Genomic DNA, 27,730 nt, shown 5'->3' on the forward strand with positions numbered 1-27,730 from the left:
GACACATGTGAGAAGCAACCAATCAGTGCTTCTCTTCCTCTCTCCCTCTCTTCCCCTCTCCAAAATAAATATTTTTTAAAAACAGTCAAAGTTCTCACCACAGGCACCAAGTCACTAGTGATCTGTCTTGTCACCTCTGTATTTCCTCCCTCTTAAGAAAGAAGCCCTACTGGCAGCTTGATCCAGATGTTCCCAGCAGGAACACAGACAAGAGCAGGAGGCTCTGCAAGCACAGCAATATCCAAGCAGCCCCTCTCCTGGCACACATGAGGGCCCTACCTTAGTGCCTCACCCCTGAGTGCCTCAAGTCTACACATCTAGTGATTTCAGGAAAGGCCTCTCAGATCTCTGATTTAACCCCCACATTCCCCATCTCACTCCCACATTGCTCTTACCAGTTATTCACCTACTAACATTTTATAGCTTACTTATTTCTCTAGTTTCTTGTCTTTCTCACCCACTAGAATGTGAGCTCCTTGAGGGCAGGGATTTTTGACTGTCTTGTTAACTGCTAGGTACCCAGTTCCTAAAACAATGCTTAGCAGATCTTAGGTACACAAATATTTATTCAATGAATGAAATGTTTTGTGTGGATTTTCTCACTGAATTTTTAGCACCATCAATGAGATAGTATAGCAAGTATTACCAAAGTCTTCCACCATCTTCCAGATTCCTTTGAACTCAGGCATAGTTGTTTGACTTGCTTTGGATATGAGTGGAAATGCTGGTAGAGTCACTTTCTAGTGGTAGCATTTAAAAACCAGTGCAGGATGCTCCATGCTCTCATCCCCATGCCTAGGCAACCTTGGTAGCTATGCATGCACAGAGGTGCCACATCAGGGATGCTAGCTGGATCACTGAGCCACCAGATGGAGAACATGTGCCTGTTCTATGAGAAAGAAATTTTGAGATGTTAGTCCACTAAGATCTAGAACTCCTTTGTTACCACAGTGTAACCTAGCGTATTCTGACTGATGGAGGTAGAAGTGCCAGAATCAAGATTCAGACCCAGGAAGGCTGGCATTATAGATCATGCTTTTAATCCTCACAATTTGCTGCCTCAATTATGTCAATTTTGCAATGCTACCAATTAATAAATAGTCATAACTACCCTTGCTAATGCCTCCTAAAGACATGATGAGAACTAAGATAACTTCTATACAGGTATGTCTGGCAAGGCTTCTCACAACCCTCTGAAAACATGAGAAGAAGTGGAGGTTCAGAGACATGGAGTCATTTGCCTGAGGATTTGCAGAGCCAGGTCTAAACCCAAGCATGGTTGATACTGAATAGCTATGTGATGACTCATCTGGATTACTGTCCCTCCACTGCCCTCCCTTCAGTGGTGTATTACTCAGAGTTCTGCAGAGAAAGAACCATCAGGCTATAGAGAAAGAAAGAGATTTATTAAAATGAATTGGCTCACATAATTATGTTGGCTGTGAAGTTGCAGGAGCTGTCTGCAAAGTGGAGGTCCAGGAAAGCCAACTGTTTAAATCCTGGTCCAAGTCTGAAGGCCCGAGAACCAGGGAGGCTAATGATATAAGTCCCAGAGTGAAGGCAGGAGAAAACCCATGTTCCAGCTCCACAGTCAAGCAAAGTACTAATTATTTCTTTCACCTCTCATTCTGTTCAGGCCCTCAAAGGATGGGATGAGACCCACCTACATTGGGGAGGGCAATCTGCTTCACTCAGTCTACTGATTCAGATGCTAATTTCATCCAGAGACACCCTCGAAGACACACTCAAAATGATGTTTAGCTAAATATCAAGGCATAAAAGTATACTGGTCAGGTTGACACATAAAATTAACCAGAAATTAATTAATTAAATACATTTAAAATAATCACTCTGAGCCCTGGCTGGCATAGCTCAGTGGATTGAGCGCAGGCTGCGAACCAAAGCATCACAGGTTCAATTCCCAGCCAGGGCATATGCCTGGGTTGCAGGCCACGGCCCCCAGCAACCACACATTGATGCTTCTCTCTCCCTTTCTTTCTTCCTCCCTTCCCTCTCTAAAAATAAATAAATAAAAATTTTTAAAAAATAATAATCACTCTGTTCCCGCTCCTCTCCCCAGGCTTCCTTGCTGCCAGACTCTTACACAGGCTGTGCCTCTGCAGGAACACCCTTTCCTGCCTTTTTTACTTTAGAGTCAAGCCGTTGTTTGACCTCCCCCATCACAAACTAGAACAGGTTGTCCTGTTATGAGTTCCCAGGACTCCTAGAACTTCTTCCACAAAACACTCATGATATAATAATCTGTAATGTTCAACAATATCTGTCTACTGGACTGGATTAAGGGCCCTATGATAGGGGGCAGGGCTATCTTAGGAAGTGATGTGCCCTCTGCATCACCCAGCTCAGGGCTGGGCATGCAACACATGGTCAAGAACTTTTCAGCCACCATCATCATCATCATCATCCTTTGGGGAATTATTTATATAATTCAGACTTCCTCATCAGAGTGAAAACTCTGTCAGAAGAGTGTGCTTTCATGGTTGTACAGCAAAACTTCCTTATCCTTCTAAATCATGCTTCAAATGACTCCCTTCCATAAGCCTGATCACTCTGATATCTGAGTGTTCACTTCATAATGATTCCATATACTGTGCAATCTGTATTTTTTCTTTCTATAGTTATGCTGTATTTCACAATTAAAGATGTTTAAAATATCTGGTAGTCTTACTCATTGTAGAAAATGTATAAAATAGAGTAAAATATATTTTAATTTTTTAAATATGTGTATCGATTTTAGAGAGGAAGAAGAAGAGAGTGAGAAACATTGATGTGAGAAACATCAATTGGTTGCCTTCAATACATGCCCTGACTGGGGATCATACCTGCAACCTAAATATGTGCCCTGACCTAGAATTAAACCCCCAACCTTTTGGTTCACAGGATGACACTCCAACCAACTAAACCACACCAGCAAGTGAAACAGTGTGCAGCTGAGAGGAGGGGCCCAAATAGGGATTGAGAATGGGGTCCAGAACTCAAGGTGTCCAGGAAATATTAGGATGTCCTCACCCCTTCCCCCACAGGTGTGAGTTGGGGGAAGGGACTGTGGAGCAGGAACATACAGGGCTGTTTTGTACAGCAACAGCTTTGCAGCTAACCTGTGCATGGTCATTTAGCATATCTATAACCTTTAACTGGTTGCCTAGATATGTTAAATAGCTGTGGCTTCGCTTGGAGCCAGGGGGATGGAAGGGACTTCCACCCAAGATGTAACTGCGGGGCAGGTTCCCAGTGCCTGCATGAGAGCTTGGAGGTGATTGGCTCCACACCATGTGGCCACCCCTGCCCAGACTCATGACAGCAGCCCAGTAAAGCTGAAAGGATACAAGAGTGCTGGCAAGTGTAGCCGATTGTGGGAGGAATTGGAAATGGGGCTACAGAGGAAAATTGGTACGGGGATTTGAACTCAGACACAGCAGCCATTAGAGAGAGAACCACGCGGCTTTGCCAGAGTGGGGACCCCTGCAGCTTGGGTAGAGAGAATCACCATGTGGCTTTAGCAGAGAACTGCTACTCAGCTTTGGCAGAGTGATGACCCCCCCATTCCCACAGCTTTGCTGAGAAGAACCATTCCATTTTGGCCAGGGTGGGGACTCCTGCAGTTTTGGTGAAAGAGGACCACACAGCTTTGGGGTGCTCCCTTTGGCCACGTGGCCTAGGAAGCAGTAGAGACTTTGCTGGAAGAAGGGTGAAAGAACTCTTGCCAGTAGGCCATGAGAAGGTGCCACCTGGCTTTGGATTAATTAGAGAGCCTGCCTGGACAGTGACACAGCTGATGGTGCCCATGGCCAGAATCACAGACATCTACTTCTTTTCCTGAGATGTGGTATCCCAAATTAGGGCAGGGTGGGAAGGAAGCACTGTGGGCATCTGTGGGTATCTACAAAGGACTTTGATATTTTAATGAAGACATTAGGTCACTACTTTAAGTCTGTATAGCTTTAAATAAACATTTCCTTTCCTCTTCACGAATCTCTGGCATTGAGAGACGTCTTTCCTAAGGCAGTGGACAATCGAACCTAGTAGAGGTCCTTTCGGTAATAGTATATAATAACCCCCCTTGGTCCTATGTGTGGGTGTGTTCTGTAACAGTTTTTGGCGTCCCTGGGTGGGTCAATGCCCCCCCCCAAGTCTGTTCTGTAACACAAGGACTGAGCAAAATATATTTTTAAAGGAAAAATGTACCAAATTTTCAAAGACAACCTTGATTTATAATTTTTCTCTTCTGACTTTTTTCTGGGAATATTTTTATAGATTTCTGACAATATCATACATGGAAATTTGTAGTCTGCCCATTTCTGCAAAGAGCTTGTATTACCCTGAAATAGCAGCTATATTCCCTTCAACTGATCACCTGTGACCTAACCTTACTGTTATACATCTGCTCTTTGCTCTAGGAAGTAACCAAGGGGACAACCCTCCCAATATGGAGGGCAGAATAAATGAGACACCAAAGCAAAGATTTTATTTCTCAGTTCACTTGCATCCTGAAGGAACAGAGTAAGTCTCCATTCCCTCTTTCCCCTTCCTACTGTCTGGAACGTGGACGTGACAGGAGCCATCTTGGGCCATGTAGACCAGGGCGCTACCATCCGCAGAAGCAGTTTGGATACCTGCTACTGAGAAGTATGTGAGCTAACCCTGTATTGCTTACACTCAGGCTTTTGTAGGAGAAAGTTCTATTTTACATAAGCCACTGCTATACTGAATTCTATTACAGAGTTTATGTTCAATCCTATCTAACCAATAGTGCCTACTATATACTTCTTGAGCAATTTTCCATGTCCCTAAAGACATAATTTTGTGTGTGTTCATAATATTCTAACATCTGAAAGTTACTAGTTTTCTTTTATTCATTCATTCATTCAACACATTTATTGAGTATCTTCAATATCCTGGTTCCTGGTTGTGTGATGGGGATGTAGTGGTGAACAAAACTTATGGAACTTATGTCCTCACAGAGGGGGACACACAATAAACAAGGAAATAAATAACCCTTCTGTATTCCCAGACATGGCACATCCCAAAATATGTGTCAGAGACTGGCTAATTGCTTACCAAAATTGCTTCCCTTTGTTCTTCCACACAGCTGAACTACATTTCCCATCGTCCATCGCAACTTTGTATGGTTATATAACTGACAGAAGGCCATGGCACTTGAGTGAATGTCTCTCCAGTCTCTAAGCCTGATGGTAAAAACCTCCCATAAGTGGTCTTCACTTTGTCAACACACACTGGCTTAACAGAGGAGACTCTAAGGACCTAGAGGTGGGTGAAACCACAAGACAGAAGAATCCTGGGTCTCTGCTAGACTTTGTGGAGCAGTGACCCCCATTGACTTGCATTGGGCTACAGTATGAATTTAAAAAATAGAATAATAAAGCAACTGAGTTTTAGAGGTCCTTCAGTAAAAAGCAACTAGCCTTATTTACTTTAACTAATGCACTCCATGAAGAAAAGGTTCTGTGGTACACTGACTACAAAAACAGCCTTATTTTCTAAGTCTTCTTGTATCCTTGCTCTGTGCAATTTGACTTTACAGCTTCTCACATCAAAGGGTAGGGTCTATTTCCCAGCCCTCTGAAGCTTGAAGCTTCACTAGCATTGTCCTTAACCAATAGAACAAGGTGAAAGGATAGCGTAATGCTCCCCAGCCTAGGTCTGCAGGGGCCTTATGTGCACTGGACTGCCCTCACCTTTGGGAAACCATAATGTGAATCTTCACTGATTTGACAGACAAAAGAAAGTATCTTCAAATAGTAGTAGCACTGAACTTGACTTTCTTTTCTTTTTTTCTTTATGTATGTCTTCTATGAACTGTCTTTCAATATTTCTTACCTGTTTTTATATATTGGCTTTTTATGTTGATTTTATATTACTTTACTATTTAAAGTATATATAATTGAATGAAAAATGGGTTCTGGTGCAGTGGATCAATCTGAAGGTACCCAATCTTTCTGCTATCAATGGGGGAACCACTCTTTCTGTGACATGGTCCCCTGGGATGCTCAGCAGTCTTTCTGCCTGGTAGTTGATCACACCAACCCTGCGTTTGACTTCAAGTTCTGCTTGTGCGACTCTGGTGAATGACTTTCCCTCTCTGAGCCTCAGTGTCCTCCTCTGTAAAAATGGAAACACTGCTGCCTACCTCACAGAGTCCATAAGGGAGTCACATGAGATAATATAGGTAAGGCATTTCACACAGTGCTTGGTACCCTGTGATGGGGTTGTCGGGTAAAAGTTACGATTGCTTTCCTCACTATTTGATTCAGTTCACATTTCTTCACTGAACACTCTTGACTAATAGGACAACTGTGCTTATTATTTTTTTTTTTTTAAGATTTTATTTATTTATTTTTAGGAGGGAACGGAGGGAGAGAGAGAGAGACAGACAGACAGACAGACACATCAATGTGCGGTTGCTGGGGGTTATGGCCTGCAACCCAGGAATGTACCCTGGCTGGGAATTGAACCTGGGACACTTTGGTTCCCAGCCCGCGCTCAATCCACTGAGCTACGCCAGCCAGGGCACAACTGTGCTTTTTAAACAATGTAGGTATCATTGAATTAATCATTTTCAGTCAAAAAAGACTAGACCAAAAACATTTTATTTATTTATTTTTAGACAGAGGGGAAGGGTGGGAGATAGAGAGGGAGGGAAACATCAATGTGTGCTTGCCTCTCAGACACCCCCACCGGGGACCTGGCCCACAACCCAGGCATGTGCCCTAGACTGGGTATCAAACCAGCAACCCTTGGGTTCGTAGGCTGACACTCAAGCCACTGAGCCATACCAGCCAGGGCCAAAAACAATATTTAAACTAAAGGATCAGTAAATTGCAGAACCACTTCCCTTCAGGATCTGAGCATTCAAGTCCAAGCTGTCTTCCTATTCTCAGATTTGGATGCCCATTTGGCTGTCACGTCTGTTTTCCCTCCTTTTTTCTCGTGCTGCTCTTGTGACCAACACACAGCTCATCTTTAGGGTTAATGGCATGGTGTCAGGCATATGGACGAATTCTGAGTCTTTTCTGTCCTTCCTAGTTCTTTTTTTTCTTGTTGGAATCCTCTTCCTGGAACTCCTGCAGCTTTTAAGCATGTCAGAAGCTTTTGACAGATAGACACGTAGCACCTGAGCAGTTGTCATGAATGACTCATGAATTAAGCCTATAGATTTGGAAAAACTCCTCTAATCACTGCCCACAGTTCTGGCACTTCTTCCCTGTCTAGCTACATGTCATGGCAGTATAGACAGTCCTTCCTATATACAGTAACTTTATTCTATGCTGCTTTGAAGTATAATCTCAATGAAGTTGTTTTTAAGCAATAGGGAACAACATTTCAGCCCCAAATTTAATCCTGTTACTACAAGTGACCTATCTGAAGTCATGGTCTACTGAATAGATATTTTCCACCCACAGCTGAATTCCTCTGTAGGTAGCAATGACGACTCTGTCCTAATCTGTGCCTCTGTCTACCTGCCGGCACATTTCCTTCAATAGTGACCTTACGCTACAAGGTTTCTGATTTCAAAAACCTTAAAATGTACTAAGATGGGCTTCTTAGACCCAAGAAACTACAAGGCTGCTGTTCTGTCAGTCCCCGTGTCCCTGAACTGGGCCACACGAAGCACAAAGTCAACATTTGGGTCCCTTTTGCCCCCACAGGTCTCCCTCTCATCCTGCCTCTGTGTCAGCCAGGAGCTCATCTTCTGTGGCTGCACCAATGGGATAGTGCGCATCTTCCAGGCCCACAACCTACACTACCTTGCCAACCTGCCCAAGCCGCACTACCTAGGAGTGGATGTGGCCCAGGGCCTGGAGCCCAGGTACTACCCGGCAAGGGGAGGGAGAGGGGCCCACCCAGAATCTGTCTGCTGCTATGCATCCACACTTCTAGATCCATCTACACACTGGCCAGCCCTAGGCAAGGAGCAGGATACAGGTATAATGAGGCAGCAACATTTCTGACACCGTAAAGTCTTCAGTCCAGTGAGGGAGCTTGATGATAAACAAGTACACAGATAAGATAATTTCGGATAGTCATAAATGCTCTTGCAAAATAAAACAAACTCAGGAAGGAGAGTGGCTGGGGGTTGGGGCTGTATTGTTTGGGTGGCCAGGGGAAGCCTCTAGTGAGAAAGAGCCAGCTGTGTGGAGAACTGGGTCCTGACAGCCAAGTAGAAAGGCCTTAAGGGGACAGCACACTGGTCCTGTTGTGTTGCTGGAAAACCTATGGGCTGTGTGGCTAGAGCCCAGTGTGCCAGGGGAGGGGGTGGAGTTGGGGCGGGGGAGAGTTGATGGAGGCTGGTGGGAGGAGCCTGTAGTCTATTCTGGGGGCCATGGGCAGCTACTGGGTGTTTTAGGCGTTGGCATTATGTGATTGGGCTTTGAGCATTAGATCCCTCTGGCTGCCATGTTGAGAGTGGGTGGAAGGGCTGCGCTGTGACATATTTTCCCCGTCTTGTGAGTCATTTTTGGGGGGTGTGGGGAGCTACCTAACCAGGGGGTGCTGGGTGCCTGGGGTGGCCTCTTTGTAGATTGCAGGACACTACCTGCTGAGTGCCTTTTCTAATAGCCTGGCGGGGTGGGGGGGGCTGTTGGGTGTCTCAAAGGAAAGGGAGGGTAGGTCAGCAACCCACAGACAGTGGTTTGTTGTAGTAGCCAGGCTGCCCATCTCTGCCACCTTCTGCTTCGCTATGGGGCCTCAGGCAAGTCACTGTATCAGCCTGTGCTTCAACCTCTTCCTCTGTAAAACAGAGAACCTACCTCTCATGGAAGTTGTGGGGATGATTCAGTGCAGAAAGTTCTCCGCCTGGCGCACAGTAGGTGCTCAGTAAACTGTAGCCTTTGTAGGGAGGGCCAGGCCAGGGGACAACTCCCCTGCTCCCTTGCACAGAGATTTTTGGTGACGTGTGGTAGAGCCTATGAGAGAGAAAGCCTGAGTGAGATATGTGCCCATTGTCCTTCCATGCTCAGAGAGAGAGGACAGAGCTTGGGTTGGATGAAATGGGGGGAGAAAAATACAACAGGAGTTGAAAATTCAAATGCTCTTGGGGGCCAAGTGGAAGCTGTCACTTTACAACCTCTGCATTAGAAACAAAGCAAAAGAAGACGGAAGAAGGAAAAGTGGAGTTGGAGCGGGACAGATATGATGCAGACACTGGCCCGCAGTGTCTACGGCATCGTGGATGAGACAAGAGAAATTCACACGGACTATCCAGGCCTATGCAGAAAAAGGGACGGCACAGCTACTCTCTCAAAAGGAGATCGCCTTGACCCTTGCCTTGACAGGCATTTATTGGGTTCAATTTGCACACGAATACAGGGTATATACATAAAGCTCATCAATCATTTTCAGGCAGAAATGATTAACCAACAGATAACATTCAAAGAACTCGGAGAGCTTATTCTGAGTCAGGGTCAGATACAGGGCCATCAAACTTTGGGGAACAAACTCACTTCAAGCTTGGACCCTTATCATTTAAACCGAGGGCATTCTTAGCAAAGCAGGTTTCACAGGATTTTATGCATTCTTTCTTAGGCCTGATCACCCTGGGGAAACCGCCCTTTCCAGCACAGGGCCACACCTACCTCCAGCATTGTTTTAGGCTTAGGTCAAGCAGGGGAAGTAAGGCAGCCAAGAGATTAGGAGACTTCTTGCAGACAGAATGGGGACTCAGGCTATGTCAAAGCTGAGGGGCGAGGGTCCATCACCCCCCCTTCTCCATAGCCCTCAAGTCCTTCCCTGAGGGCCCTCTCGTGACCATGCCTTTCTTAGGTCATCCCTCCCTTGAGGAATCTTACCCATCATTGGCTCACTGGTCAGGCACCAGAGGCCAGGCAGGAGGAAATAAAGTGGGCAGAGGCGGTGTTCCTGCCAGGGGGATAAGTTTTGTCTCCTTAATGGCTTCTTGTCCTAAGGTCTTTTTACTCAGCCTTAGCCATGGGGGGGGGGGGCGGGCTACAGCTTCTGAAACCAGGCAGGGCGGTTCCCAACACAGATGGACCACCATGGCATTGACTTGAGGTAACTCAAGTGTCTGTTACTACCCACAGTGACACTGATGGTGACTGATGACCTGTTGTTGTCTTGTTAGCTTCCTCTTCTGCAGGAAGGCAGAAGCAGTCTACCCAGATACAGTGGCACTGACCTTTGACCCCACCCACCAGTGGCTGTCCTGCGTGTATAAGGACCACAGCATCTATATCTGGGATGTCAAAGACATCAACAAAGTAGGCAAGATGTGGTCGGAGCTCTTCCACAGCTCCTACGTGTGGAACGTGGAGGTGAGCCCCTCTCTGCCTCCCCAGCCCTTGCTCAGCCCCCATTTGAAGAAAGCTTCTGCAGAGTTTGGGGAACCCATTGGTTAGGCCATTCCTTCAAAATGGACTGCAGCTAAGTGCCAGGTCCTGTTCTAGGTGCTGAGGACACAACTAGGAGGGAAACTGACAAAAGTCCTTCCATCTTCTTTTTAAATATATCTTATTGATTATGCTGTTACAGTTGTCCCGTTTCCCCCCCTTCATTCCCCTCCACCCTGCACACCCTCTCCCACCCACATTCCCCCGCTTTAGTTCATGTCCATGCGTCATAAGTTCTTTAGCTTCTACATTTCCCATACTATTCTTGTCCTCCCCCTGTCTATTTTCTACCTACCGTCTATGCTACTTATTCTCCGTACCTTTCCCTTCTCCTCCTCCCACTCCCCTGTTGCTAACCCTCCATGTGATCTCCATTTCTGTGGTTCTGTTCCTGTTCTAGTTGTTTGCTTAGTTTGCTTTTGTTTTTTTGTTTGTTTGTTTGTTTGTTTGTTTGTTTCAGGTGTGGTTGTTAATGATTGTGAGTTTGCTGTCATTTTACTATACATGTTTTTTATCATCTTTTTCTTAGATAAGTCCCTTTAACATTTTGTATAATAAGGACTTGGTGATGATGAACTCCTCTAACTTGACCTTATCTGAGAAGCACTTGATCTGCCCTTCCATTCTAAATGATAACTTTGCTGGATAGAGCAATCTTGGATGTGGGTCCTTGCCTTTCATGACTTGGAATACTTCCTTCCAGCCCCTTCTTGCCTGCAAGGTCTCTTTTGAGAAATTAGCTGACAGTCTTATTGGCACTCCTTTATAGGTAATTGTCTCCTTTTCTCTTGCTGCTTTTAAGATCGTCTCTTTATCTTCAGGCTTGAGTAATGTAATTTTGATGTTCCATGGTGTGTTCCTCCTTGGGTCCAACTTCTTTGGGACTCTCTGAGCTTCCTGGACATCCTGGAGATCTAATTCCTTTGCCAGATTGGGAAAGTTCTTCTACATTATTTGTTCAAATATGTTTTCAGTTTCTTCCTCTTCCTCTTCTCTTTCTGATACCCCTATGACTCAGATGTTGGAACGTTTAAAGATGTCCTGGAGGTTCCTAAACCTTTCCTCATTTTTTTAAAATTCTTGTTTCTTTCATTTTGTTCTGGTTGAATGTTTCTTTCTTCTTTCTGGTCCACACCGTTGATTTGAGTCCCGTTTCCTTCCCGTCACTGTTGGTTCCCTGTACATTTTCTTTTATTTCACTTGCATAGCCTTCACTTTTTCATCTAATTTGTGACCATATTCAACCAATTCTGTGAGCATCCTGATTACCAGTGTTTCGAACTCTGCATCTGATAGGTTGGCTATCTCTTTGTCACTTAATTGTATTTTCTCTGGAGCTTCAAACTGTTTTTACATTTGGGCCGTTTCTCTTTTTTATTTTTATTTTTTTTGTCTTGGCATGCCTGTTATCATAGTAAGGGGTGGTGCGTTAGGTATTGGCCAGGGAGGGGTAACCCACATCGCAGCCTTGTGGTGCTATATGTGGGGGAAGGGTCTGAGAGGGAACAGTGGTGCTTGCTCCACTCTCTGCTGGTTTTCAGTCACTTCCCCCGCTACCCACAAGCAAATTGGTCCCTTCTGGTGCTGATTCCAAGGTGGGGCGGGGGGAGGGTTGTGTACATTCTAGGACCCTGTTGGTCTCTCCAGTGAAAAAGTCCCCTGAGGCTGGGAGTTTCTCCCGCTGCCACCTCAACCCCCACCAAGGTTTTCAATCAGAGGTTTGAGGCTTTATTTCTCCACACTGGAACCCTGGGTTGTTTCAGTCTGCATCGCTCCCTAGTTGTTCCTCGAGGTTTAATGTAGGACTGACCCAGTCCTTTAGCCGCCACCTTGGGGTGCAAGTCCTCTCCACCCTGCCGTCCATCTCTGCCCCTCCTACCAGTCTGGGTGAATGTTTCTTCTTTAACTCCTTGGTTATCAAACTTCCATACAGGTTGATTTTCTGGCAGTTCTAGTTATATTTTGTTTTCAAACCTGTTGTTGTCCTTCTTTTGCTTGTGTGAAGAGGCAAAGTGTATCTACCTATGCCTCCTTCTTGGCCAGAACCCTTTATCCATTTTTAATTGAATTGTGTGTTTTTTGGTGTTGAGTTGTGTAAGTTCTTTATAAATTTGGATATTAACCCTTTATCACATGTATCATTGGCAAATACTTTCTCCCATTTGGTGGGTTGTCTTTTTATTTTGTGGATGGTTTCCTTTGCTGTGCAAAAACTTTTTAGTTTGCTGTAGTCCCATATGTTTATATGTTTCATTTGTTTGTCTTGCCTATTTTTCACTTCTATAAATAGTTCTATTTTGTTCTTTTTCAGCCCTGCTTGGTTATTCTTGATAGTTTCTGGTTGGCTACTGACACTTTTTTTAAAAGATTTTATTTATTTATTTTTAGAGAGAAGGGAAAGGAGAGAGAAAGAGAGGGAGAGAAACATCAATGTGTGTTTGCCTCTTGTACGCCCCATCTGAGGACATGGCCTGCAACCCAGGCATGTACCCTGACTGGGAATAGAACCGGTGGCCCTTTGCTTCACAGCCCGGTGCTCCATCCAAACTAGGCAGGGCTGGCTGCTGATGCTTTGAATGTTGTCAGTGTTTTTGTATTTCTTTAAACACATAAGCATGGTTATTTTATACTCTGCCTGGTAATTCCAGTATTTGAAGCTAGCCTCTATTGTTTGTGCTGCTTCCTGTTCACGGTACCTTGTTTCTTTTTGTGTTTCGTGTGCTTCCATTTTCTTTGGAAATTTATTTGTGCGGATGTTTTACGGCCTGCGTTGACGATAGGTCATGGATGATATTTGGTAGCAATCTTTGTCCCTTTTTGTTTATTTTTAATATAGAAAGCATTAAACTATGCTTCTTCACCTGCAATTTACATTTTTCCCACCATAATGTGACAGTGTGTCATAGTGCTGTCATTGAAGTGGTTGTAATGAATTGCCCTTTGCCTTGATCTCTGGGAAATGTAGGTGTATCCTGAGCTTGAAGATCAGAGAGCTTGTCTACCATCAGGATCTTTTCTGACTTGTTCTTCAGATAACACCATTCGCTTCTGGAACATGGATAGCAACCCTGACTCTCCCTGGCAGAGAAACATCTTCAGTAATGTGAGTGCCTTCACTGTGAACCCTCTTTTAGGAACAACAAAGACCTACTTACAGCTAGAACACTGAGGCAGGAGGGAGTCTGTTAGAATCTTGCTCTCAGGCTTGACTAGGGACAGGAACCAGGAACCAGTGCAAGTCACTTTCTGTTACCCTCTCTCTTGTTTCTCTCTGTCTCCCTCTGTTTCTACGTAGTGCAGGTCTCTCTACTAATCAGCAGCTGCTGTCCAGGTGTGTCTACACAGCCACTCTAGGCAACGTGACATACTCAACAGAAGAGAAGTTCCTCCCAAGTCTTGAGCTGTAGCTCCTTGGCAGAGCTCTTTGGTTCATCAACCAAATCATGCAGAGGCTTCCCCTGTGTGGCTAGATGCTATGGGTGGGGGTACTGACAGGACCCCAAAGACAGCCATAATGTGAGGCTGGGGAGACACTATGCTGAAGAAGTGGTTGGTATGGCTAGGTCAGTAAAGGAGCTTCTCTGAGGAGCTGAAACCTGAATCATGCACTTATGATTCTGCAGACACTTATCAAGGTCTGTACTAGGTGGGTACATGCTGGGCACCGATCAGTGACTAAGACAGGCCCTTCTCCTGTACTTGTGGCACCCACAGGCTAGTGCAGGAGGCAGAGAGGGAACTAACAACCGCACGAGTTGTGATATAATCACAAACGTGGTAAGCGGCATGAAGGAAAATTGCATATTGCTAGTAGGATATACAGGGCCCAGCACAAATAACACCCCTTTTTTATTACAAAATCATGGGCATGTAATTCTGTAATATAACAACATCACACGCAAACACCCCATGTGTTTGAGTAGGTGAAGTGTTCAAATTAAAACTAAAAATTATCACACCCATATTATTACCCTACCAACCACACTCAAGCAGGCTTTACTTCTGTGGGACCCTGTATCACAGAGTCATCTGATCTTATTTGTGGCATCAGGGGCAGCTTCCTGGAGGAAGAGACAACTAAGCTGAGAGATGTGGAGCATTGGGAGGAGGAAAGAGGAGAGGGGAGAGTGCCCAATGCCAAAGGCACAGCTTGTGCAAAGGCCATGAGGTGGGAAAGAGCTTAGTGAGTTGGAGAACCTGAGAAGTCAGTGGGGCTGGAACAAAAAAGACCCTTAATGCAGGGAGTACATAACAGGAACTCCTTTGCTATTCCCTTTGCACTGCCTGCCTCCACCCCCGCCCGGCCCCACCACCAATACTGTCATCTTTTCTTCTGTACCTGTGATATACGTGTTCTATTTGGCTGCATGGAAAAGAAAACCCCAAAACAAGAGGTAAAAGTTTGGCTTTCTGACTCATAAAAATCATCTAGATGTAACCAGTTCAGACTGCTGGGGCAGGTGCAGGAAGGCTCCAAGAGCCTTCTAACTCTCCACTCTGCCGTTTTGAAGGATGGCCCCTATGTCCACCATCCAAAATGGCTGTCAGAGTTCCCGTTATCACATCAGTGAGTCTCAGACCGCAGGAAGGAAGCAGAAGGGTTCCCACTTGCCTTACATGTCACTGACCAGACTTTATTCACAGATCCTCATCTAGCTGCAAGGGAGGCTGGGAAACATAGTTATTATCCTTAGTGGTGAACCTCCCAGGACAGAATTGGAGTTCTGTTACTAACAAAGAATGGGAGACTAGCTCTTGGGATACAAAATTATAGAGGTGTTTCAGACCTTCTCACTGTACTGACTTCAGCTCTTTCCTTCCTGCAGACCCTACTGAAGGTAGTGTATGTAGAGAATGACATTCAGCATCTGCAGGATATGTCACACTTCCCAGACCGGGGGAGTGAGAATGGGGCACCTATGGACATGAAAGCCGGAGTACGAGTCATGCAAGTCAGTCCTGATGGCCAACACTTGGCTTCAGGTGACCGAAGTGGAAATCTGAGGCAAGTGGGCTCCAGTGGGCGTCTAGTGTCCACCTCCCAGCTTGGGCTCGTGGATACTCAGGCTGGTGGGGAGGAACCCTGGCCTTTGTACCTGCAGCTACTCATTGGGAATGAGGGGCTGTGAGTAGCAATCCTGTAACCAGCCACCCCTGGGAACTTAAGCAGAGAGTCTTCCAAAAGGGCTAAGGTGAGGGTGGGTGGGTACTGGGGACCTCAACAGCTGAGGCATGCGAACTTTGCCTACAGAGTAGGCAGGCAAATTTGCATGCCTCTAGGACAGGGTAACACTTTACCAGCTGTGTGGTGCCCCTGCCAAACCATCAGAGAAGATGCCAGCTGGAGCTTGTGGGGTCCTGGTAGGCCTGGGTGAGGAGCCAGGAGGATGGGACATTTGAGAGCAGAGGTCTTTCAAGATGTTACAATAGATGCTGGCAGCATATGAGCCCTGTCACAGGGACCGGGTTTAAGTGGATGAATGACAGCTGTGACCACCTGGCGCTGGGGCTGTTGAGGGATGGAAAGGGCTAGGGGGAACTGGAGAGCATGCCCTCAAAGTTGTCATGTGTCCTCATTGTCCAAGAAGAGCAGAAAGTGCAGGGGTTTTTTTTCCCCGTGAAAATTCTGTGGTTTTTAAAATGCTGACAACTGTTTTGATATCAATCACTGCACAAGGCAAACCGAATGTGTCAACGGGCTGCTCCCACTGATAGCACCCTGCCATGAATGGTGAAAGCAGCAACAAGGGCTACATGGGCATAGCACTCTTTCCCCAGGCTGGGCACTGGCCTGATACTATGTGTATCTCAACCACTTTAGTCGCCTCACTGACCCTCCGATGTAAGTGCTGCTATCAGCTCCATTTTCATGTGGGCTAATTGAGGTACGAGGAGCTAAGTAACTAGGCACAGGCAGAGAGCAGAGAAACTGGGATGGTTCTCTCTTATTTCAACCCTGGATGACGTCTCGCTGTTTGCTTTCCGTTGGAGAGAACGAGAAAAGTCTAGATTTGAGACTAAGAATGACAGATTGGAATTAGATGTTCCCACCCTTAGGTCCTATTCTTGAGTATGCCCTCTGACCTCTGACCCCTGATCCCTGCTCCCCTCCCCCTCCCCAGGGTTCACTTGTGAAACAGTGCTGCCCTAACCCTTGTTCTCCCTAGAGGACTGTCCTAGACCTGGCCCATGGAGCCCCTGAGGTACTCCCAGCTTTGGCACTGCTTCCTTTAAGATGGCAGGTTTCTAGATGATAACAGTGGTTCGGTATCTCTAAACTACTTCCTGATGTCACCTACCTGGCAGTGGCAGAGTGCCTGGGTGGGAGCGGGGCTGGGAGGGCCCTGGGAGAAGGGTATAGCGGGCAGTGTGTGTCTCCTAGGATCCATGAGCTGCACTTCATGGATGAGCTGGTCAAGATGGAGGCCCACGATGCTGAGGTGCTATGCCTGGAGTACTCCAAGCCTGAGACTGGTGAGCCCCTGGCAGGGCGACAGGGGGAGGGGCAGGGGAATGGCCCCCCTGACAGAGCCATAGGGAGGGGTAGTTGGTATCTGCTAGGGCTGTGAGTGACAGCTAGAAGTCCTGTGTTTAGTAAGGGCCCCTGTCTCTGGACCCTGGGACCAAGGTGACTAGGACCCCAGAAAGCAAGATACTGGCAGGCAGGACTGCACTGGACTTACCCTGGTGCCCAGTGCCCTGAACAGAGCACAGGCTAAAGAGGTGGGTGTCGAAGGAGCGAATGTATGAACGAGCTCATCCCCTGCTAGGGAAGGTAGATTGACAGTGAAACTTGTATAATGCCTACAGAAAAATTACAAGAATATTATAGTGAATACCCACATGCTCTTTACCCAGATCCCCCACATTTTTCTTCTTTTAAAACCTATCTCACCCTGTGACCTGTGTAATGAGTTTATCTGCTTCTCCTCTCCCCATCTGTGTGTGTGTGTGTACATACACGCACATAAGACGATCACAGCTCATACATTCTTTTCATTTGCTGAACTATTTGAATGTAAATTGCAGGCATGATGCCTGTTCACCCTGAAATGCTTTTGTCAGCATTTCCTCGGAATGGGGACAACTGTTTACATGACCACGGGGCTTATCAAATGTGGGAATTTTACTTTGATGCTATGCCGTCATCTGTCTTATGGTCCTTACATTTTGCCAGTTGTCCCAATATTGTCCCTTTAGCACCTGTGTTTTTCCAGTCCAGGTTCACACTTTAGTTGTCCTGGCTCTTTTGTCACGTTTATCCTGGAACATTTCCATACACTTAATTTGTCTTTATGACTTTGGCTTTCTGCAGAGTGTAGACCAGTCATTTTATAGAATTTCCTTCAGTTTCGGTTTGTCTGTTTCTTTTCCCCATAATCTGATTTCAATGACACAGTCTCGGTAAGCACATAACAGAGGGAGAGCTATGTCCTCATATGTTAATGATCTTTCCCATGCTCTTCTTTCCTTCTTCCTTCCTCCGCACCCCCTGCCCCAATAAATTTTCCTTAAATTTCTCTTCATTCAGTATGCCTTTCCTGAGTGCCCTTCCACCTCAGGTCATATGTTAGGCCTCAGAAGTACCAGGTGACCAGTGTAGGCACTGTCTCAGGGGGCAAGCAAGGAAGTCCTAGGGGTAGGAGGAAGTGGGGCAGTGGGTAGGTAATCAGCAGGGCCCGGACAAGGCCCCTGCAGCCAGAGCTCAGAGAGTGAAGGGGCAGTGTTTTCAGGAGGCAGAGAAGTTGGCAGGACTTCACATGGCATGCCAAGGAATTGGACTTGGTAGGAAGCAGTGCTGGGCTCTGCTAGGATGTCTGCTGTGGGCACAAGTGAAGGAACGTCCAGGTGTACCTGAAGATTAGTGCTCCCTGAACTGCTGGCATGGGATGTGAAATGCCAGGGTTTGGGGGCTCTGGAGAAAGATTACACAGAGCTGAGGGAGTGCGCCCCTTCTGGGTTTGGAGCAAGCTAGCGGAAATTATGGAACCAAAGACCCCTTCTTCAAGACTTGGAAAGCTTGGCTGTGCTGCTCTCCAGGAGGCCAATGCATCAAGTAGCCTCCGGGGAACCCAGGGCCACTCTCTCCACTCACAGGGTTGACCTTGCTGGCCTCGGCCAGTAGGGATCGACTGATCCATGTGCTGAACGTGGAGAAGAGCTACAACCTGGAGCAGACCCTGGACGACCATTCCTCCTCCATCACGGCCATCAAGTTTGCAGGTGAGCCCCTTCCTTCCCGCTTCCAGCATCTTCTTAGATGTGTTCCTTTGCAACAGTAAAAACTCTCTTGAGCTTAAACAAAAAAATGGGAGAAGCAAGCTCTGGATTGGGGCACAGCTGGATCCAAAGGTTGAATTTTTTAAATTATCAGGACTCTCTCCTCTGTTAGCTGTGCTTTTCTCTGGAGGACAGGATCTTGGTTGTCACTGGGCCACTGGAAAGAGATTTCCCCTTTTCCTATTCATTTTGGCCAAAACTGGGAGCTGACTTTCCTTTTGCAGGTTTGAGGCACCTGCTCTTTCCAGAAGAGTTAGCAGTGCCAGGGCTTTGGAGTGTTCTCTTTGGCCAGGTTCTGGTGCCCAGCCACCGCCTACCTCCACTCCTGATCTAGGAGGACTGGCATTAGATGAGTGCTGGTCCCCTGAGAGAAATCAAGGTGCCGATCTTGTGAGAGGGCAGGGTCTTGTGAGAGGGCACCGGTGGCTTGGCAGAAAATAGGTGGCAGTGACCATTGCTGGAGGCCAATTCTTTACTGGGGTATTATCCTTGTGCCATCCCAGCAGTTATCCCCTTCTTTACCCCATGTTACAGCCAGAGTCACACAGCTAGTAGGTACAGGCCTAGGATCTTACCTAAGGCTGTCCTCCAAAGTCTGTGCTCCACCAAGTCATCCAAGGGATTCCTCCAAGAATGAAAAGATTCAGCATGCAGATCCCTGGCCCTAAGGGTTCCCAAGGGGAGGCGAGGCAGGCCCTGTGGGGTGCAACTGATCAGAACCCAAGAACATGTTCAAAACTATATTTAAGAAGATTATATTCATGGGAAGAATAATACATTCGTGCATGGTAAGTTCTTGACTGTGAAGCATTTTTCACATATAGTTTTGTGACTGAGGATGTATTAATGTCTCTTGGATGTTACTCCAAGAGACTCCATGTCTCTACTCCCTGCCCGGCCTCTCTCTGGCTAAGGTGATAGGGAGCTGGGGAAAAAATAAGTTAACAGTGTTTGATGTGTCTCGATGAAGGCCTAACAAAAGTTGATCGGCTAAAACTTCTCAGACACCCTTAAAGACCTGTTTGGCCCTGGCCTGTGCCCCGGTGGGTTGGAGTGTCATCCCGTGACTAAAGGGTTGCAGGTTTGATTCCTGGTTGAGACACATAGCTAGGTTGTGGGTTCCATCCCTGGTCTGGGCTCATACCTAGGGTATGAATTCAATCCCTGGTCCAGGCACGTGCAATCCCCCATTTGGGCTCTCTCACATTGATGTTTCTCTCTCTCCCTTCCTAAACAATGGAAAAGTGTCCTGGAGTGAGGATAAATATAACAATAACAATAACAACAACAATAATAATTTTTTTAAAAGCTGTTCATTCCATCAGCTAGAGGGAGTTAGAGCAAATCTGGCAGTTTGGCCCCAGGGACGTCACCTTTAACGGATGGTCTAGATCCAGGAGAGGTGGTGACTGTCCCAGGGGGTGGCCCCGAAGTTGGTCCTTTAGGGCACCTTCTGAAGGGTGTAGGCCTTCGTTAGAGCCCCAGCCAGCCTGAGAGGATGCAGCTCCTAAATCCAGCTCCTGATTGCTTTGCTCTGCTGGGCTGGCTCACTTGGGGGTTATGCTCAAAACAGTGATAGTCAGCATAAACTGGGCACCCGTCGGTCCAAACCTATCTGAAGCTGCCCTGCTAAATAAGGACTGAGGCTTTTAACTTTTCTGTGCAGCGTATCCAGAAAGTGAATACAGAACGTAGGTTACCGAATACAGTCATGCACCACGTGACGTTTTGGTCACTGACAGGCTGCCTGTACTAAGGTGGTCCCATGACATTATAGTGTAGCTGAAAACTTTCTATCACCTAGTGACGTCGTAGCCGACGTAATGTCACAGTGCAACACGGGCCGTAGTACTCATGTGTTTACGGCAATGCCAATGCAAGCAAACTTGTGCTGTCAGTCATACAAAAGTATATCACGTATGATTGCATACAGTACATAATATTTGATAATAATAACCAAATATGTTACTGATTCATGTATTTACTATGCCTCTAATCGTTATTTTAGCATGTACTCTTTCTACTTATAAAACAAAGTTTGCTATAAAACAGTGTGGTGTGTTACACTGGCAGCAACCTCATCGTCTCGTATTTACTGAGTCTCTTGACCCTATCATTTGCTCTGGCGCTTGATTTCATCTTGTGTTGTCTTGTGCAGTGACATGCCGTACAGGCTTGTAGCCTAGGAGCAATGGGCTATTCCATATAACCTAGGTATGTTATATGGACGCTCTCCCGTCTAGGTTTGTGTAAGCGCGCTCTGTGACATTATCCCAACACCAAAATCGCCTCATGACACATTTCTCAGAACACGTCCCCATTGGTAAGTGGTGCCCGACTGTAACACAGTGAACACCACATCAAGGCTTACGGTCAGTAGGTATGAACTGGAACGCACACACCCATGTTTGTTTATAGCCAGCAACTGTTAGAATTATTTGTGGTCCTAACATTGCTAAATGCTTGGATCTACCAGGTTAAGAAGCGAAACATTACCAGTAACTTACAGGCCTTCTCTGGGTCTCTGCCTCTCCCTCACAGGGCTCACTCCCCTCTGTGAGCCAGTGACTCCTGCTCGAGCAGCATCCTAACTCGCATGTCATGCCTGGGCTCTCTCAAACGCCTTCTCGTGAAGGAGCAGCATCTGTTGTAATAAGCTTCTAAATATTTATTTTGTCTTTTCGTTTTCACCGCAACTCTGTGAGGTATGTGTACTGTTATTCTTAATCTATAAAGAAAGAAGAAGAAGAAGAAAAAGAAGAAAAGTGCTTACCAGGTAGCAGCCACTGTTTAAGGGTTTCACACAATTTCTTGAGGCAGGGGCTGTTGTAGGCCCATTATACAGGCAGGAAGCTGAGGTTCAGAGAAGAAGCTGGTTTCAGAGCACAGTGTTTAACCAGAGAATGCCTGGCTTCAGTCCTGGCCCTGTCCTGACTCTCTGTGCACCCTGGGGCAAAGACTGTTGTGACTCAGCCCCTGGGTCACATTTGTGCGATGAAGTGGCTAGTGAGCAGTCAGGAAGAGGGAGGCACAGGCAGTGCAGGGCCTGGCCTGAGGGATGTGTCGGTGTTCTGATCATGATCGCATGAGCCTCCCAGTGTCTGCCTGTCTAAGACATGCAGCCCCTTCTGCGCCCTTGGCCTTCGTTTCCCTTTCAGCCCTTGCTCTGCAGGGGCCTCCCTTGCAAGTGCTCCATCTGTACTTCCTCACACACACAGCTCACATCTTACAGACTCCTACGTGCACCCGGAAGCCCTCCCTGAACCCCAGCTGAGTTCCCTTGCAGTGGTGGCCCAGCCCTACGTAATACACTGCTGCTTCCTCTTCCAGGCAACAGAGACATCCAGATGATCAGCTGTGGGGCTGACAAGAGCATCTACTTTCGTAGTGCCCAGCAGGTAGTGTGGGGTGGCCTTCTTGGGAGCTGGGGTAGGGGGATGCTTGTCACAGCTGTCCTTTGAGGGTCCTGCCTGCCCTGCCAGGGCTCAGATGGGCTCCACTTTGTCCGCACCCACCATGTGGCAGAGAAGACCACCTTGTATGACATGGACGTTGACATTACCCAGAAGTACGTGGCTGTGGCCTGCCAGGACCGCAATGTGAGGTGAGGAGCTGCCCTGGGCCCTTTGTCAGCCTGGCCTGGGCCACTTTCTGAGTGGGGCCTGTATAGGACCTAGCTGAGTCTGTCTTCTTGTGCACTGTCTGCTCTCTTTCCCCATGCTCATCTGGTCCCTGAGAGGCCAAGTGACTGGAGGGACCCAGCAGGTGTTTCTTAGGAGCTGGTTTCACCTGGGCATAGCCTCCAGATCAGCAGAGGGTTCCTTCTGTCTCTCCAGAAGCCTATGGGGGGTGACTGAGAGGCACGGATGTGGCTCATAAACTTATTCACTCGCCTACATTACCCAAGCACCTGTCTGGGATGGACAATGCAGGAGTAACAGCAGTGAGCAGGGCAGCCCCAGGCCCTGCCTTCACAGAGCCCATAGTCCAGTGGAGGAGAGATGGACACTTCACCAGAGAGTAACAACTTGGAGTGGTCAGGGCTGGGATGGGGATAGACCAAGGGGTGGGGGGCCCTGGGGCAATACCTGACCCTACCTCTGCTTAATGGAAGGAATGTCTGAGCTGAGATTCTGAAGGCCACAGAGGATTGAGCCAATGGCAGGGGGGCAGTATGTAAAGGACATGGCATGTGCAAAGAGGTTCTCCGCCTCCTTCAACCGCTCATTCAAATTGGGTGCCAGGCACTGAGCTCACTCCGTGGCAGGGGAGGTGGACATTAATTCCAACAGACACCCTAATGCGTCATTTCCATGACCTGAGCCTGAGATGGTGTCTCATTCTCTGAGATGGGGTTTCAGTCCAGCCATCAGATGGGGAATAAGAGGTGGCAGTGGCCTTCTAGGGGCGAGGACGTGGGCGGGTGGGCAGATCCATGTTGGTCATGTTCTGTAACCACCTCCCCAGAGTCTACAACACCATGAATGGAAAGCAGAAGAAGTGCTACAAGGGCTCCCAAGGCGATGAAGGGTCCCTGCTGAAGGTGAGGGCCCAGGGCCCCTGGGGTGAAAACTATACACGGACCCCACACACAAGTTTCCCCTTTGTGTCTGCTGTCCTGATGAGCCGCCTTAGACCTGTGTCCTCCTTGGCACCTGATTAAAGGATCACATGCTGGCCAGCCACCCACTCTGGCCTGGCTGACCAAGGATGCTCAGGAGCTAGGGGTGGCCCAGACTGCTTCACCTTTATTTACTGAGTCCTCCTCTAGGTGGAGCCATTTTAAGTGGTTTCCATTCTGAGTGGCAACAGAGTATGGTGGGGAAAACTCAGAGTCCTGGGCTCCCTTGCCAGGCTTGTCTCCTGCCTGTGTTTATCCAGGCCAAGGCAGGGACCTTCTCAGAGCCTCTGGACTAATTGAGAGTTCAGGCTCCACGGTCAGAATCCTCCCCCCCCCCACCCCCCAATCCCACCCCCCACCCCCCGCCCCCTGCACAGCTTTGTCTCAGGCCTGACTGTGACCCCGGGCAAGCGTCGCCTCTCCAGTCTGGTTCATCATCTGTAAAAGCAAGTACGAAGAGTTTCTGTCATAGGGTTGTCGTGTGGAGGAAACACGTTATGCACATACAGTGCTTAGCACAGGGGCCTGGCTGCCATCAGTACCATTGTTGTATATGTTAGGTTTTTTTACCTGTGCGGTGGGAGGCAGGAGTTCCTACCGTACCAAGGGTGTGTTTGTGAGGGCTCTCTGGGATGAGCCATGTACCAAGTGTCCAGCTCAAGGGTGGTCCTCAGTCAGTGGGGACTGGGATCTTTGACTGGGCCTCACCATAGAGAAGAAGCAGGCAGCATAAAGCATCACTGGCATTCTCTCCTTGGCAGGTCCACGTGGACCCCTCAGGCACCTTCCTAGCCACAAGCTGCTCTGACAAAAGCATCTCAGTGATTGACTTTTACTCGGGCGAGTGCGTTGCCAAGATGTTTGGCCATTCTGGTGGGTGTGCCTCCCTGCTTGGGACATCTCCTCACCCACCCCCACACAGCCTTCTGACTCAGAAGGTCAGCGCAGCTTCTCTGTTCTGTTTCTAGACATCGTCACCGGCATTAAGTTCACCTATGACTGTCGTCACTTGATCACAGTATCAGGAGACAGGTGGGAAAGGCCTAGAGGCTGCCCCTGGCTGGCCTCCCTCTGGGAATGTATTTCATCTACACTGTAGGGAGAGCAGGGGCTTAGACCCTGGCAACACCAGGCTTACAACCTGTCTGCACAGAGAGCTCTTCAGAGTGTTCCAGCTTTCTGTCTCCTTGGACAGCAAGCACCTTGGCATCACAGCCAGCCCTGAGTTCAAATCCCAGATTTGCTGCTTATTTACTTGTGACCTTGAGCAGGTCATTTCCCCTCCCTGAGCTTCAGTTTGTTCCTTTGTAAGAGGGTTGATACCATTTACCTTGAAAACTGTATGGTGATAATTAAAATTAAATGAGATGATTATATATGTCATCCTGATATAGTTCCTTATGTAAGTTATATATGTAATAATTTATAATAAATATAATAAATAAATTCCTAGCATGTGGTTGGTACCCGAGGAAGTCCCTTTTCTCACTCCCTTCAGTTTACTACCCTGCTTCCTCACCACCCCTTTCCTCGGTCTGGAGGCCCTCAGAGCAGGCTCTGGTTAGCTGGGGTTCCCTGGAGCCCCCCACCCAGGATTCAGACCTGACATGGCCGGGAGCCCCTGCACTAAGCTGATGGGTTGTGTTTTCTGGGAGGTGCCAAGGAATGGGGTCTTGGCTGTGATGATGGTGGTGGCCTCAGAGTCAGGTGACTTGTGTAGTCAGTGTTTCTGACCCTTCCACATCTCTCTTTGGCCTCTACAGCTGTGTGTTCATCTGGCACCTGGGCCCAGAGATCACCAACTGCATGAAGCGGCACCTGCTGGAAATTGACCATCAGGAGCAGGGGCAGCAGAACACAAAGGATGGGAAGTGGAGCAGCCACCCCAGGTCCTAGCAGCCACCTGCACATCTCCTCTCTCTCCTCCCCCAGAGGAATATTTTCCTACTGTAGGCCTCAAGAGGCACGATGCTGGGGACAGAGCCATAGCCAAGACAGCCCTGGGCCCTGCCTTTTGTACACCCTCAGGGAGGAGATGGACTTTGAATACAAAGTTATAATAACACATATGAGAAGGGTTTTGGAGCGGAGATGCAAAGTGCTTGGAGAGCCTGTGGGTACTGTGATGCAGGAAGCCCCAGGAGGCTGTGGAGACCAGAGGAAGCCCCTGACCCAGGAGGGAGGTGGTCAGGGAAGGGTCCAGTGTCACTGAGATGCCTTCTTACTCTTTAAGGTTCTCAGGCTGTGGAGACCACTTTTATTTGGCATGAATTTATTGTCTGGTTTTTAATTTGGGAATTTGGTTTGGAGGTCTCGGTTTTAGTGGGAAATTGTAGGTTTTTCCTTCCTCTCCCCTGCCACCGGAGCCGTCCCTGTCTCTCTTCTTGGGCTTTGTCATTGCCTCCCCGTGGGGACCAGGCCTTGACGTGTGCCGCCTGTCCTGCAGTGGACTTGGAGGCTTTGTAGACAGAGGCACCAAGGGAGAGAGCAGCTACCTTTGGCTCTCGGTTTCGAGTCTCACGCCCTACCCTGGGGCCGGAGCAGGGTCCTGGCTCCAGTGCCCACCTTGTGTCAAGCATGTAGTCTCCTAGACTCCAAAGGAGCTAAAACCTCATCGCTACCCCCTGCTTCCCCAAACAGGTCCCAGCAGCTCAGTACTCGAGCCCCACTATCTGGTCTGTTTTTCAAACATCCCATTGATGTGGCCTTTGGAGTTTCTTATTTTTTGAGCCCAGCCTTTCTTCTATCTCATTTAGTATGCTGATATTTCTAGCAGGGTGGGTGTGGCAGGTGAGACCTCCCAGCACCATGGGTTCATGTGGAACCTAGCACAGGGCCCTGGCCCTAGGCAGATCCCTCTAGGACCCCATTTACCTATTTCTCTCCTTGCCTTCCTCATTCCTGGCTTCAGGCAGGAGGCATGTACATCCAGCAAGATTTGCTCCTTAAGCCCTGGAGAGCAGACAGAGGATGAGCTGGAGGAAGAGTGTGAACCTGAAGAGCTGCTGAAGACACCATCCAAAGAGAGCTTGGATCCAGGTTGGGAAACTGATCCATCCAAAGGAGTCCTCATTTGACCTCTGTCAGTGTAGGGGTCGTGGCTGGGTTTCGCCCACTACTTTGTTTTCAGTGCCTGGCACATACTGAAGCTCAGTAATCATATTGGTCAGGACTCTCTCAGTGTAATGGCAACCAGACTCTCATTGGTGTAGCTAGAAAAATAATTTATTGGTTCATGTACCTGAAAATTTGAGAGGATGGCTTCGGGCATAGCTGGATCCAGGTAGTCAAGTGATGTTAAAGGAGTGTATTTATTTTCTATGTTTTGGCTCTACTTTTCTCCACATTGGCTTTGCTGTCAGGCAGACTTCCTTTCCTGGGAGGGAGGGTTGTAAAGAGGATGCCCCAAGAAAGAAACAGAGCACATTAACCAGAAGACAGAACAGATTTTAGTGGGAAATTGTAGGTTTTTTCTGACATACAACAAACAATTGTATTGTTTGTTGTTCAGGCAAAAAGGGAGAGTAGTAGCTTAATGACTTTATGAAAGGCCAGACTCTATAAATCTCTACTCCTCTGCATAGCGCCTTGGTTGGCATAGGCCCTCATGGTTGCAAGATGGCTGCTTAAGTGCTAGGCATCAGAGGCGTGCTTGAACAGGACATTTCCTCCTAGACTATCCTTTGGAAAGGAACATTTCCCGCCCTCGCTGGTGCAGCTCGGTGGTTTGAGTGCCAGACTGCAAGCTGAAGGGTTGCTGGTTTGATTCCCGGTCAAGGCACGTGCCTGGGTTGCAGGTTCCGTCCCAGGTCAGGGCACATACAGAAGGCAGCTGATCGGTGGTTCTCTCACATCGATGTTTCTCTCCTTCTTTCTCCCTCCCTTCCCCTCTCCCTAAAAAAATTAGAGAACAAAGAGAGAAAGAAAGGAATATTTTCCCACAAGCCCCTGACAGGCTTCTCTCAGGTCCCACTGGTCATGATTGCTCCAGCTGTGAGAGAGGCTGGGAACAGTGATCAGCAAGCACTAGGTGCTTTCAGTGTGGGTGGTGGGCTCCACCAACAAGGGCCACAGATGGCTGATTGCTAGGCAACAGCAAAGGTGAGGGTGCAGCCTTGGAAAAAAATCAGGATAAGTTAATGTTCTTTGTCCCCACCCTTACTCCTGGTCCAGGACCCTCTCCAGGGTGACCACTCTTTAAAAAAAAAATTTTTTTTAGTATATTTTATTGATTTTGCTGTTACAGCTGTCCCAGTTTTTCCCCCTTTGCCCGACTCCATCCTGTACCCCACTTCCCTCCAAAAATCCCTTCCCTTAGTTCACGTCCATGGGTCACACATATAAGTTCTTTGGCTACTCCATTTCCTATACTGTTCTTAACATCCCTCCGTTTATTTTGTACCTACTGCGTTGTACTTCTTAATCCCTGCACCTTTTCCCCATT

The 27,730-nt window shown here is 47.6% G+C and overlaps 2 protein-coding genes across 2 annotated transcripts in view; one reads left to right on the forward strand and one right to left on the reverse strand.

The window, feature by feature from the left end:
* Positions 1-5,926: 5,926 nt before the first annotated feature.
* On the forward strand, positions 5,927-26,664 carry LOC114511255 (WD repeat-containing protein 62-like; the record flags this gene model as incomplete). Its single annotated transcript, XM_028529943.2, has 14 exons — positions 5,927-5,965; positions 7,689-7,849; positions 10,121-10,310; positions 13,351-13,488; positions 15,212-15,390; positions 16,768-16,859; positions 18,483-18,608; positions 21,996-22,063; positions 22,148-22,269; positions 23,133-23,208; positions 24,048-24,159; positions 24,255-24,318; positions 25,050-25,175; positions 26,198-26,664. Coding segments are annotated over 14 exons (1,659 nt in total), but the record flags the coding sequence as incomplete, so codon positions are not given.
* Positions 26,665-27,444: 780 nt separating this feature from the next.
* TBCB (tubulin folding cofactor B) overlaps positions 27,445-27,730 on the reverse strand; it is a 43,805-nt gene continuing 43,519 nt past the window's right edge. The window contains exon 4 of the mRNA XM_036012759.1: positions 27,445-27,481. Within this exon, the coding sequence (XP_035868652.1) occupies positions 27,445-27,481 (37 nt within the window). The remainder of the gene's footprint in view (positions 27,482-27,730) is intronic.

The sequence above is a fragment of the Phyllostomus discolor genome, chromosome 12 (genome assembly GCF_004126475.2).
Source record: "Phyllostomus discolor isolate MPI-MPIP mPhyDis1 chromosome 12, mPhyDis1.pri.v3, whole genome shotgun sequence".
In the NCBI taxonomy this organism is placed as follows: Eukaryota; Metazoa; Chordata; class Mammalia; order Chiroptera; family Phyllostomidae; genus Phyllostomus; species Phyllostomus discolor.